Source organism: Mobula birostris, chromosome 6 (assembly GCF_030028105.1).
Source record: "Mobula birostris isolate sMobBir1 chromosome 6, sMobBir1.hap1, whole genome shotgun sequence".
In the NCBI taxonomy this organism is placed as follows: Eukaryota; Metazoa; Chordata; class Chondrichthyes; order Myliobatiformes; family Myliobatidae; genus Mobula; species Mobula birostris.
The window spans coordinates 121,325,669-121,339,765 of NC_092375.1; the positions used below are offsets into that span (position 1 = coordinate 121,325,669).

At 47.4% G+C, this 14,097-nt stretch overlaps 1 protein-coding gene across 5 annotated transcripts in view; it reads left to right on the forward strand.

The window, feature by feature from the left end:
- map3k13 (mitogen-activated protein kinase kinase kinase 13) overlaps positions 1–12,944 on the forward strand; it is a 200,642-nt gene extending 187,698 nt beyond the window's left edge. For all 5 annotated transcript variants that reach the window (XM_072261192.1, XM_072261194.1, XM_072261191.1 and 2 more), the window contains 2 exons: positions 4,088–4,391; positions 6,437–12,944. In XM_072261192.1, the coding sequence (XP_072117293.1) occupies positions 4,088–4,391; positions 6,437–6,538 (406 nt within the window). In that variant the 3' untranslated portion in view covers positions 6,539–12,944. The remainder of the gene's footprint in view (positions 1–4,087; positions 4,392–6,436) is intronic.
- Positions 12,945–14,097: the final 1,153 nt, after the last annotated feature.

Consider the following 14,097-nt stretch of genomic DNA (forward strand, 5'->3'; position numbering starts at 1 on the left):
ATTCCATCTGGGTAGCCTCCAAGCTGATGCCTCGAACATGAATTCTCAAACCTCTGGTGACTTTTTTCCCCTACCCCTTCTCTCATTTTCTCTTCCTCATTCTGGTTCCCCTCTCACCCCTTCTCTTCTCCTCACCTGCCCATCACCTTCCTCCGATTCCCCTTCTGCTTTCCTTCCTTCCATTCTCCACTGTTCTCTCCCATTAGATTCCTCCTTCTTCAGCCCTTTACATCTTCCACCTCCCAGCTTGTTACTTCATCCCCACACTCCCACCTTCCCTATCACCTGCGGGTTTGTACCCCTTCCTTTTCCTTTCCAGTGCTGATGAAGATTCTCGGCGAAAAACACCGACTGTTTACTCCCCTCCATAGATGCTGCCTGACCTTCTGATCTCCTCCACTGTTCCATGTGTTATTTTCCAGTGAACCTTCATTTTTACTTCACTTTTTCCCTTCTATTTTCTGTTTTTTTGGCACTTTACTTGTTCTCAGACTGCCCTGAGCTGAGCTCTGTACCCTAAGCACCTCATCATGCAGGTTTCCGCTTTGTAACTTTGCTACCTGTCCTTAAACCTTCCAGCTCTAACGTGGAGCTGAGCTCATTGACTGCACGAGTAACAGCGACCTTGAGGAGAGGACCACATCCAATCCTTCAAGGCCCTACTGCTCCTGGGCCTGTAAGTGCCATGATTGCTGTGGGCTGATAGAATCAGGGCTCTCCTCTGCTCACTGCTAAACAGGTCAACCGGCTGTTGGCCACCTGAGCTGACCACGTGGGCAGCTGGCCAGAAGGACAGGTTGTCTCTAAACACAGAACCAGGGGGCACAGCCTCAGAATACAAGGACGTCCCCTTAGAATAGAGAATTTCTTTAGCCAGAGGGTGGTGAATCTATGTGATTCATTGCCCCAGATGGCTGTGGAGGCCAAGTCAGTGGGTATATTTAAAGCGGAGGTTGATGAGTTCTTGATTAGTAAGAGAATCAAAGGTTACAGAGCGGGGGCAGGGAATGGGGTTAATAAGTCGACCATGGTGGGATAGCAGAGCAGACGATGGGCTGAATGGCCTGGTTCTGCTCTGTCTTATGGTCCCCATCTATGACAACCCTCCATGCTGACCTATGGTATAAAAGTGGATCACAACTCCATCACCATGCCCCCAGTACCCTCCTGCTGTTAGCCACAGTGTTGGAAGACAATGTAACGGCAGCAGGAACCATGCTGAGCTCCCCCCTCCCACACGTACTCTCCAGTGACCATCACTGTTCCAATGACAAAGAGCAGGAAAACTGAAACGGACTCCTCCACTGCTACAGCATTGAAGCCAGTCCTCAAACTGGGATGGCACCATGGTGCAGCCAGTAGAGACCACTGCCTCATAGTCCCAGTGACGCTGGTTTGATCCTGGCCTCGGCTGCTGTCTGTGTGGAGTTAGCAAGTTCTCCCTGTGCCCATCCCACCTGAGTTTCCTTTGGATGTTCCAGTTTCTTCCCACATCCCAAAGGGGTTCGGGTCAGTAGGTTAAGTGCCTCACTCATCGAGTTGTACAACACACAACAGGCCCTTTGGATCAGATCTCTCCATACATTTCCTACCCATGTACTGTACCTGTCCAACGGTCTTTGAAATATTGGAATTGTATCTGTCTCTACCACGGTCTCTGGCAGCTCATTTCACGTACTCATCACCCCTCTAATCCTCAGATCCCTTTTAAGTCTTTCTCCTCACCTCAAACTTGTGCTGCATAATTTTAGACTCTGATACCAGTGATAAGACTGTAATAATTCACTGTTACCTATGCCCCTCATGATTTTATAACCTTCTTTAAGGCTCCTCAGCCCACATTCCAGGGGGAAAAGTCCCAGTCTATCCACAGCAGCGCAACGCCATTAGAGTTCAGAGTTCTGTTCTGGCGCCGTCTGTCAGGAGTTTGTACGTTCTCCCTGTGACCCCGTGGGTTTCCTCCGGGTGCTCCAGTTTCCTCCCGCAGTCCAAAGTTGGACCGGTTAGTAGGTTAATTGTTTGTTGTAAATTGCCCTGCTGTTAAATAGGTGGGTTGCTAGGCGATGTGGCTCATTGGGTTGGAAGTGCACTGTATCTCTCAGTCGAATAAATATCCATCTCTCTTTATAACTCAAGCCCTTCAGTCTGAATTACATCCTTACGATTTTTTTGTACCTTCTCTAGCTTAAGGACTCCTCTCCCATACTGTGCAACCAGGACTGGTCTCACCAGTGTCTGGTACTGTTATAGCATGACTTCCCATCTCTTGTACCCGGTGCCCTGACAGATGAAGGCACAAGTGCCAAATGCCTTCTTCCCCACCCTGTCTACCTACGCCTCCTTCAGGGGAACCATGTCCCTATCTCCCTAGGCTTCTGCTCTACGACACTTTCAAGGGCCCTACCATGCTGATGAATAGTAGAAACTGGGGAAGGCTGATGGGCATGTGAGAAGAAGAAAGTGAGGTGGGTGTAAATGGGTGTGTGACAGTCGACCTTTATTTGGTGTTTCTGTGCTGTATGACTCTGACTCTGGCTTTAGAGAATAAATCCAGAACACAGTGAGAGCTGTATAGCGAGGCAAACAAATGCAGCAAATGTAATAAAAGACGCAAAAGGCATATGAAGCATCTTGCACAGAGATATCAAAACAAACAGATAAAAATATTTTATTAAGGGAGATTGGTTAGGAAAGGGAAACGTAGACTGATTAAAATGGATGTAGTTGGGTCTATATTGGACAGTGAGGAAATAGTGTCCTTGCTGCATGATTACTTCATGTCCATTTTTGTGGATGAAATACCATTGGCAGAAGGGAACCCAGAACTCAGGATCAGAATCAGGTTGAATATCACTGGTGTATGTTACAAAATTTGTTGTTTTGTGCCAGGATAACCATGCAATACATAAAAAATATAAATTACAGTAAGTATACAGTGTATATATATAAAAATTTAAATAAGTACCGCAAAAAGAGCAAAGAGAGTGATGGTGTTCGTACATTAGTTCATTGTCCGTTCAGAAATCTGATGGTGGCAGGGAAGAAGCTCTTCCTAAAATGTTACTGTTGACTTCAGGTTCCTGATGATAGCAATGATGTCTTCCCTGGGTGATGGGGGTCCTTAATGATGGATACCGCTTTCTTGAGGCATTGCCATTTGGAATCTCATGTGGATAGGTTGGTGAAGAAAGCTTTTGGTTTGCTGGTCTTTATAAATCAGAGCATTGAGTATAGGAGTTAGGATGTAATGTTGAATTTGTATAAGGCACTGGTAAGGCCAAATCTGGAGTATTGTGTACAGTTCTGGTCACCGAATTATAGGAAAGATGTCAATAAAATTGAGAGAGTACAGAGGAGATTTACTAAAATGTTGCCTGGGTTGGGTCTTTATACTTTGGAGCGTAGAAGGTTGAGCGGGGACTGATAAAGGTACTTAAAATTATGAGGGGGATAGATAGAGTTGACGTGGATAGGCGTTTTCCATTAAGAGTGGGGGAGATTCAAACAAGAGGACATGAGTTGAGAGTTAAAGGGCAAAAAGTTTAGGGGTGACATGAGGGGGAACTTCGTTACTCAGGGAGTGGTAGCTGTGTGGAACGACCTTCCAGCAGAAGTGGTTGAGGCAGGTTCGATGTTGTCGGTTAAAGTTAAATTGGACAGATATATGGACAGGAAAGGAATGGAGGGTTATGGGCTGAGTGCAGGTCGGTGGGACTAGGTGAGAGTAAGAGTTCGACACGGACAAGAAGGGCCGAGATGGCCTGTTTCCATGCTGTAATTGTTATATGGTTATATATAAATAGTAAATTGGATCTAGAAAAAGGGCCCTTAGGTGACTCTTGTCTGTGGAAAGTAAAACTGTGGATCAAAAAAATAACTGGACTGAGTTGAACATAAATTCACATCATTCTAGTGCTGAATCTGACCTCCAGACTGAATGGCAGGCATAGTGCAGAGGTGAAGGGCCACGGCAGCGCAGTGGTTAGTGGGAGGGGAGAGAGTTAAAGTGGATCAGAGGGGTGGTGAGGTCAAGCACCTCTTGCCTTGCCCGGGTTCTGAGAACTGCGTTCTCTCCGTATCCCCTCAGGCCCCACCGCTGCATGAGCAGCTGCCAGTCGTATTCCACCTTCAGCTCGGAGAACTTCTCAGTGTCGGACGGGGAGGAGGGCAATACCAGTGACCACTCGTACAGCGGCACCCCCGACGGGCTGAGCAACAACAACGAGGAGCGGATGGAGGAGAAGCTTGAAGACATGCTGTCACACACCCCGGAGATCCCCATCGAGATATCCACGCAGTCCGACGGACTGTCCGACAAGGAGTCGGCAGTGCGCAGGGTGAAGACTCAGATATCGCTGGGGAAGCTGTGTGCGGAAGAACACTGCCACGAGGTGAGATTCAGATTCCTTTTGATCATCACGTATGCATTGAACCATACAGTCATTTGATTTAACAGACAGAACTCAGCAGGGGAGGTAGACTGACCATGTGTGATTTTGTGTGTGTTACTCTGGATTTCTGGCATCTGCACAATCTCCTGTGTTTATGATGAGCTGTGCTGTGAGGGCAGCCCGCAGTGTCACCATACATTCCGGTGCCAATCCAGCACGCCCACAGTGCTTGGCAGAACACAACAAGCAACAACAGCAAAACGAGCCCCATTCCTCCCTTACACCCACCCATGCACACACATCCCCATATCTCACCAGCAGGCTATTGTTCCAATGCTCTGCTCCAGGTAGATTCACAGGAGAGTGGGAGCACTGTCCTCCGAGGAGGCGTTGACAGGTTGTCAGGCCCATTAAAGAGCCTCGTGAATCCTTTGGCTACCCTTAGTCTAGGAGGTTACGGTGAACTGTCATTAGATTTAATTCCAGTTTTGGGAGTGGTGCAGAGGAGATCCTTTAAAATGCCTCCAGAAATGAGGAACTTCAGCTATCTTGTAAAGTTTATTTCCTGATGGTACAGCTGGTTAACAGGAGACCCTATGAAAGGTGTTCGAACAATGTCAGAGGTCAGTAACCTGGAGCGGAGGTAGACTGAATAAATCTGCAAAGAGCTTATTGTCAAGTTTGAGCTTTTTTTGATTCATACCCAGGGTATATAAATGCCATGAAAATTAGCTTTCTGAGGCACCATCCCAGTACAAGACAAACATAACTTAACATAAATTATGCAAAATTTATACAATAAGCTAATGACACTAGCACGTTGATCATAAGACATTCAGCCCCTCGATTCTGTTTGACCATTCCATCATGCCTGATTTATTATCCCTCTAATCCAATTTTTCTGCCTTTCTGTAACCTTTGACACCTTTCCTAATCAAAAACTCTCAACCTCTGCTTTAAATACACCGAATGACTTGGCCTCCACCGCTGCCTGTGGCAATGAATTCCACAGATTCACCATTCTCTGGCTAAAGAAATTCCTCCTCATCTCTGTTCTAAGAGGACATCATAAGAAATAGGAGTTGAATCTGGCCCATCGAGCCTGCTCCGCCATTCAATAAGATCACGGCTGATCTGGCCATGGACTCATCTCCACCTACCTGCCTTTTCCCCATAACCTTTAATTCCCCTACTATGCAAAAATCTATCCAACCTTGTCTTAAATATATTTACTTGAGGTAGCCTCCATTTTCACTTTGGGCAGAGAATTCCGCAGATTCACCACTCTCTGGGAAAAGCAGTTCCTCCTTATCTCCATGCTCAATCTACTCTCCCGAATCTTAAGGCTATGTCCCCCCAGTTCTAGTCTCGCCTACCAGTGGAAACAACTTTCCTGCCTCTATTTTATCCATCCTTTTCATAATTTTATATGTTTCTATGAGATATCCTCTCATCCTTCTGAATTCCAGCGAGTACAGTCCCAGGCAACTCAATCTCTCCTCATAGTCTAAACCCCTCAATTCTGGAATCAGCCTTTGCATCCTTCTATTCTGAGGCTGTGCCCTCTGCTCCTAGACTCCCTCAGTATAGGAAACATCCTCACCACATCCACTCTATCTGGGCCTTTCAATATTTAATAGGTTTCAATCAGGTCTCCCCTGCCCCAAATTCATCTAGACTCGGGAGAGAACAGGCCCAAAGCCATCAAACGCTCCTGATAAGTTAACCTTTTCATTCCTGGAATCTGAGAGAATTCAGTGAGAAATATGTAGTCTGAAGTAATGATGCTTCAGGTGAGTTGAAGAACCTGACGGTAGTGGGGAGAAAACTGTGCTGAACCCTGAGATGTGTATCTTTACGCTCTGGTGCTCCCCACCTTTAGGCAGCATTGTCAAGAGGATATGGCCGGGGTGGCGGTGGGGATCTGAGACGGAACTGTAGATGGTGCACCTCCTGAATGAAAGAACACTGTGAGAGAGGCCATGTGGAGGTGGAAGTCATTGCGCTCTTGTGACCCTAAAGTCTGGCGTTTGTGTCCCCCTTAGAACCCCGGCCCCTTGGCAGAATCGGAGTGCGACTCCTCGGAGGCTGAGTGTTCAGATGCGACCGTCCGCCGAGGGAAAGCGTGCAGCTCGTCCACCTGGTGAGGACTGGCACAGGCAGGGAGTGAGTTCTGCCTGGAGAGTGTGTGGAAAGGTCAAGGAGAACACACGCTCACACACACAAAAGACTATCTGAACATCCCATGGGAACAAACTGCAATAACACAGAGACTCGAGACTCTTCGATGTCAAGTTGTGATGAAGTAATTGTAGAGTTCACCATCATTTCAATCAAGTATGGCAGGGATCCACTTTGTTCAATAATGTAGCTAGTGTAACATTAACAATTTATTTTTGTTTGACACTTCATACTGTAAAAATATCAAGTACTTAAGAGACATGGAGGGGCAAAGAAGATGGACAAGACATCGCTAGTCTTAATCGTTATACTGCATGAAGCCCAAGGCTCAGGGCAAAAGATTATGGACCAACATTAACCTGTACTGCTGCTTCAGCCGAAGACTGACCGATGTAACAGGGTAAAAAGAGACCAAACTGGGTCAGGGCTCATAGGATGAGGCTACTCCCGTCACTCACAGGTGCAGACAAAACACTGAAGATGCACACTTCAGCCTTACGAACACTAACTGGTTCAGTGTAAAGGCAAAAGGCCTCGTTGGGGGGTGGCATTGGAAGGAGTTTGACAGCCAGCAAAGCGCCACTCTCTGGGGAACTCAGCTGAGTGACACTGGTCAGAGAGCTGGGGCGGCAGTAATGAACAAAACTGTCTGCAGAAGGGATCCAGACACCACAGGGGTGAGCGGGCGAATTATCGAAGGGTTCCCTCTGTGAGGTGTGGAGCACCAAACTGCAGATACCTTGCTGCGAGGGGGTGGAGAGCTGAGAGAAATCTACACAAAGCAAAGCAACTAAATTTGAGGCTACTACCTCAACCCCATCTGTAGTTCTCTTCCCCTATCAGTTGCAGAAGTTCCCATTGTCTCATCATTCCTAGTGGTTCTGAGGAGCGTGTCCCCAACGTGCACTGTGCTTTGAGTGGGGAAAAGGCCTTCTTAATTTTAGAAATCCGAAAAACAAAACAAGTAGAAACTGAAAATACTCTGCACGCCAGTCAGCGTCCACGGGAAACTGAAAAGCATTTGGCTGATTCTTTTCTGGCCCTGTATCCTTCAACGGGACCACAGAGAAGCTCGAGACCAAAATGTAGACCGACTGAAACCTGTGCTTAACTCAGTCCGTCAGAACATTTTGCCTGAATGATGGCAAAGTTTCGGTGCCCAACCGGAAACAGGCCAGGATGATCCAGTAAGTCTAGTTCTGGCCCTGGGCCCCAGTGACCAGCACTCAAATACAGCCTATAACAAAGTGGGTGACATCTGCTTCTGTAAGAATCTGTCAGCACTTGGCCTCTTCTTTGGAGGAGAGTTTAGTTCTTTCGGGAGACCAGTGCTGACCTCAGGCAGCGGAAGGTGGCTGTCACAGAGTAGTCAGGGGCACCACTCTGAAGGCGATGGTACTGACTGGGGTGTGGCTGACAGGTTGATTGTAGAGGAATTTTACTATGTATCCAACCTACGCTGACACCACCCATGGAGTGTGTGTGGGGAAATGCACTCTGTCCAACCCATGCCCTGAAAATGTTCAGTGGGACACTGCAGAGGGAGCTTTACCGTCCCTACCCTGGGAAATATTTTTCAAGGAACTCCCCACTCCCTTCTCTTCCTCATCCTCGAGTTCTTCTTTTCTCTTCCTCCAGTCCTCCTCAAACTGAAGGCAGGTTGGGTGATGTTGCGAGAGAGGGCAGCTGAGTGAGCATGTCCGCTGCCCCCTCTCTCCCTCCTTTCCCGTGAACGTGTCCCAGGAGTGCACCAGGCGATGTAGGCATGGTCTGTCACCAAATCTCCCACATCGCTCCGACTGATCCTAGATGAGGCAAGTCAAGCTGGGATGAGGGGTGAGACCCCGAAACGAAATGCCCATCGAGTGGGCTCCTCCATCAGCTGCCTCCCCTGCCTTGCTGGACGCAGTACTGGTTGCCGTGAAAAGTTAGCCCAGAACAAGTTCCTCTCCAAGCACAAGGTCCATCTGTCGCCGACCGATACAACAGCTGCCCCTCCCCAGGACGTGCTCCTCATTGCTTCATCGGACGGGGAAGCTGGTTTACATGGTGTCGGACCAAGCATCGACCATTCCACCGGGAAACCGGTCTCGGGAGCCCTCCTGGATGGAGCTCACCATTATTTCATCGCCTCAGAGGTGGGGGTGGCTCTGGCTTCTCCACAGGAAGAATTGAATTGTTGTAAACTGATGATTTCTGCTTGGCCTAGTGTTCGGTGGGAGATACGTCCCTCTGTCAGCACAGGCTTCAGTCTGAGCCACCTTGCTCTGTCTGTGCAGGGCACTGTGTTTCGATGTGCAAATGTCAAAACCTCCAGAGAAGCACGTCCCTTTCAGGCTTTTACTCTGCTAACTATCTTCCAGTTTTGATTGTGTATTATTTAGATCCCTGACATTTGGCTGACTGAGGCAGTGGGCAACTCGGACAGACCCACTATCGGCTGCAGGCTGCAGGGAACGGTTCGTTCCGGTGTGATGGGTAAATTTGTTCATGATACCGTGGATAACCTGTAAGCCCTTGGATATCAGGTGGAGAGAATCACATCCCCCCCCTCCCCCCCAGCCCCCATGAGGGTCCAAAGGGAGAATGTTCTGTCTGTGTGTCAGCCCATGACCAGAGAGTGGCCACTTGGATAGGATTCCTGTGTCCCTTCTGAAATATTTACCCTGGGAGGACAGTGAGTTCCCAATGTCAAGTGACAGCCTTGTGACTCAATGATGGGTGTTGTGTTTCCCTGCCCTCTCTCTCACTGGACCCCTCTACACCCTGGTGACTCTCACTCTAGCCTAGAGGGTGCCATTCAGTACTTCTGCCAGTATCTCTCCCCCGGCACTGTGGATTTGAAGACCTGTATCACAAGGCAAACATCAAATTCAGATTAAAAGCCCTTGGATCCCTCAAGTTAGATTAGATCCAGCCAGCACCATATATAACATGTATCACATATATCTGAACATACCGATCAGTTCCCAAACTGATGAACGTTCTATGTAGAAACAACCCAATTTCCCCACCCTTCACACTGATTATATGCAAATGTAACTCGATCCTGCGTAATTATCACTCTTTATCTAAATAGTGTGACACCTGCAGCCTAGGCCGTTGCTGTCCCTGTCAGTGTTGACTGGGTGAATATTTCTCGTTAATATCTCTGAGATGCAGGAAGCGTGTTTACCGGTAATTGATGGGGCAACTGGATCTCGGAAGCAGTCCAGTTCCAGGAAAGCCCTTGGATCCCTCAGTATACCACTGCGTGAGTAGTTCAGTTGTCCTGTGAGAGCAGACCAAAGCAATTGTGAGCAAGAGGACCTCAGGAGAGCAGAGAACTGTGCGTCGCAAAGATATCCTAACTTGCTCAATCCCTGCGTGTGCAGAGATGCCATTGGACTTTTCCATTAGTTCATGTAGCTGTCTGTTCCTCAGCGCCTTGCAGGATTATTTTACGTTCAAATATTTATTTAGTACACTTCTGAGAGATTTTCATTGGTGAAGTAACCAAACTGGCAGTGTTGGAAAAGCCTGAATCGGATAGTCTGGATGGTTCTTGCTCTCTCCATATGTAATGTATAATTGCTCTTTTCATATTTGTTTACAGTCTGTGGAAATGTAGACTCTAATCATTCTTTCACAGATTTTAGTACCTGTGTAATTTTACAATGGCTCATTAATGCAAAAACAGTATCAGATCATTTTAAATTATTCTTTTTGGTTCTGTAGCTGGACTACATCAGAATTCTTAACTTATCACTGAGGTTTTAATTGTGTTTTTTTTTCTGTAGATCAGAATTTTTTGTTTTCTTCCCCCCTCTCCCTCCCCCCCCACCCCCTCCCCCCCCCCACCCCCCGAAGGATCTGTGAATTGTATTTGTCCGTCTCTGGTTCCTTTGAGCTTCGGCTGGAGTGCATCACATCACATGGGGGCAGGGACTGAAGTGAGGGGTTGGGGTGGTGGTGGCCGAGGCTCTGAACAAGGTGCAAAGCTGGTGGTCGGAAAGGTGGTTCAGTACTTCTCTATGGTCAGCGCTGTGGGAGCACCGCACAGGCGGGATGCTTCCTTCTTCAGCAGGCGGGATTTAAAGGTGAAATCTGGTCTCCTCGCATGAGTTTGCAGCCCGGGAACAAGAGACATGAGCTTTGCTGCAGTGTTGTGCTGCACTTGTGTTTTAACACACACCTCGTTTTCCACAGCCCTGCCTCTGCTCCAAGAACGAGCCTGTTTGACACTATTGTTGGTTGTAAAGACAAGGGAATTCTTCCCTCACCTCCAGCCTATGAGCCTGTTGTACAAAAGTTCATTTGAACTTTGCTTCCTAAGTTTCCGCCCCATGAACTTCCTCTCTCCCTGGGACATCCAGTCCCTTGAGGAGCTCAGATCATTGTGGCAGAGTTTTCAATTCGTGCAGCCCAGGAGGCACCATCACAGGACAGCCAGCATCCATTAGGCTCCCAGTATCAGTTGACCAATGTGTCCTTCTTCAGGCTGCTCCACCTTCCTGGGGGAACAACTATCCAACAAGAAACTATCTCCAGTTCACAAAAGAAACATTCCCAGTTATTTTATAACTGCAAAGTATTACAAGGAAATGTATGGAACAATAATTTTTCTAATGATTTAATGTCCCTCTCTTTGATCTTCTGCCCTGGTTTACATCTGCTCACACTGACCTTTGCAGCATCCAAAATAGCAGCATTCAGACTTGCCCCGTCCCTTTGATCTTTAACCACATCGCGGTCTAGGGTTCGTTCCTCTGTCCAGACAAGTTGGGAAGAGAGACTTGATTCCGCCAGGCACTCACCTCGCACCAATGTACCTGTACTTCTCCATCCTGAATTCCAGCCCATTCCCTCATTTAATGCACTGCTTTGTTTTTAGAATATGTCAAATTTTAACCTGTGCATTTCCAGACACATCACCCTAAATATTGTTTTCATATCTTGGGAGACTTAGAGTCTTCCACCACTGCTCCAAAACCTCCACCAACAGCCCCTATCCTTCACCACTCCTCAGTCCCTGAACCACTCAGTCTTTGTTCCTGTACTTACCCCTCTGCTTCAATTCATTCTCCCTTGCCCTCTCCCTCTCCCCTCTGTTCCTCTGCTGACCTCGCGCCATTTTCTCTCTCAGCTGCCTGTCTCTCCCTTCTACCCTCCCTTTCACCATCTACCTCTCTCTTCTCCCTCTCACCCTCTTTTCTGTGTCTGTGCTCTCTCCCTCTGCTCACTACCCCACCTCTGCTCTTCCTCTTTCATTTGATATTGTGAGAGTGGAGTGGAGCCACTTACCTTGTTTGGGGGGTGGGGGAAGGGTGTAATGCTCACTGTTTGGGTTCTGCTACCACACCGAACAAGATCCCAAACTGCAACTCTGAGCCTCTGTTGCCCTTGCTCCAACTTAACACATAGATCAGTTCAGCATTTGGTTTCAAAACTGTGATTTTTTTTTTATACTCTTGTCTCATCATTGTCACCCCCGGTCATGTGTCCTACTAGGATTCCTGCTTGCATTTGTTCAGAGTGGGCACAACTCTTTCCTTGTGTCCCACCAGCTGGCCCTGATCCAATGTGGATCTGTCTACCAGTGAACCAACAATACTGTGAATACAGCAACACTGATCTTCTTCCACCAAACCTGTTCCGCTATTCAATAAAATCATATTGAGTCCTGATCAGCTGCCCCTGAAGTCTCACTAGATCCTAAAAAGAACATCTCTGTGCCTTAGCATTTGTTCCCCTTAATAAACCGAAGTCTGGCTGTTTTGATTTGAATTTTTCATGTGCTCCCTCTTCTTTGGGGGAGGGAAGTGAGATGAGATATTCCCAAACATCGACCCATGCAATTGAAGTTGACAAAAGCAGCCAATTAGAGACATTAAGTGGGAAAGGCGGTGTGTGTGTGAAGCACGGGCTCGGTTTGGACCTTTCTGCAAAACGTGTGTGTAAAAATATATATATATATATATATATATATATATATATATATAATTGACAGGAGTTTTTCTTCCCCACTTGAAATGTACTCCACCAAAGTCTCACATCTGACTTTCCTTTACCATTTTTGGTAAAGTCACCACCCTCCCTGTTGTGGAGTAACCACAAATTATTGATCACCCTTGCACTTAGGAGACAGTATTGTAGATTCCTTTTGTACTAAATTTCAAGATCCACCTGGCACCATGGACTCCAGAGAATTTCACCTGTGTTCCCTCCGTCCCCCCCTCCATCCACTGAGGGTATGGCTATCTGGCTCGATCCACTTTCACCTTGGATCTCCTGACAGCAGCAGAGCTGACTCAAGCGATTGGATTTGGGTGATGTGGAGGGGGGCGTCAGAAGAGTAAAGACAACAGAAAAAATGCATGGAATAAAAAGCCAGTGTACTGCATGAGACTGTGTTGGTCTGTCTCTGTTCTGTTTACCTTCAGCAGTTGTACACTCTTACACGGGGAGGCAGGAGCAGGGGTGGGTCGGGAGGTGTCACTTTGATATTGGTCCAGTGAATCTGGTGCAGGGGGCTAACTCACCAAGTTACCAAACTGAATTAGGATTATGGGGAATGCGTCTTGGCCTTTCTGGAACATCGCCCCCTGCCCCCGCATTTAAAAGCTGGGAACCTGTCGTCAAGGCCAGGCAGCATCTCTAGGAAGAGGTACAGTCGACATTTTGGGCCGAGACCCTTCGTCAGGACTAACGAAAGAAGAGCTAGTAAGAGAAGAGTAGCATCTCTTACTAGCTCTTCTTTCCGTTAGTCCTGACGAAGGGTCTCGGCCCAAAATGTCGACTGTACCTCTTCCTAGAGATGCTGCCTGGCCTGCTGCGTTCACCAGCAACTTTTATGTGGGTTGCTTGACGTTCCAGCATCTGCAGATTTCCTCGTGTTAACCTGTCATCAAGAATTGTTTTTAACCAAATGGATATCACACTGAGGAGGCATTTAGTAGCTGTGTATGGTCACTTAGGCCGCAATGAAAGGATGGCTGGTTACAAGTGAGATTTTAAATCAGTCCATCAGCTGATTAGCCTTGCCCATTATACTGCCAGGTTGCACTTACAGTGAACAAGGTTTAAATCAGTAATCAATTAAAGTGTTGAGGTGAGTAACGTTACCCACGCTGGTTCAGGAGCCTGATAGTTGAAGGGTATTAACTGTTCCTGAACCTGGTGGTGTAGGACCTGAGGCTCCTGTACCTCCTGCCCGATGGTAGTAACAAAAAGAGAGCCAGGCGTGGATGGTGGGCTCCCTGGTGCTGGAGGCTGCTTTCCTGTGGCGGCACTCCTTGTAGACGTGCTCAGTGAATGTGATGGCTTTCTCTGTGATGGACTGGGCTGTATCCAGTACTGTATTGAAGGCTTTTCTATACTTGGACATTGGTGTTTCCATACCAGGCTGTGATGCAATGTGTCAGGATACTCTCCACTGCATCTATAACTGTTTGTCAAAGTATTGGATGTAATGCTGAATCTACATATTATTCTAAGAAAGTTTAGGCGCTAGTAGGATTAGAACATAGAACAGTACGGCACAGGA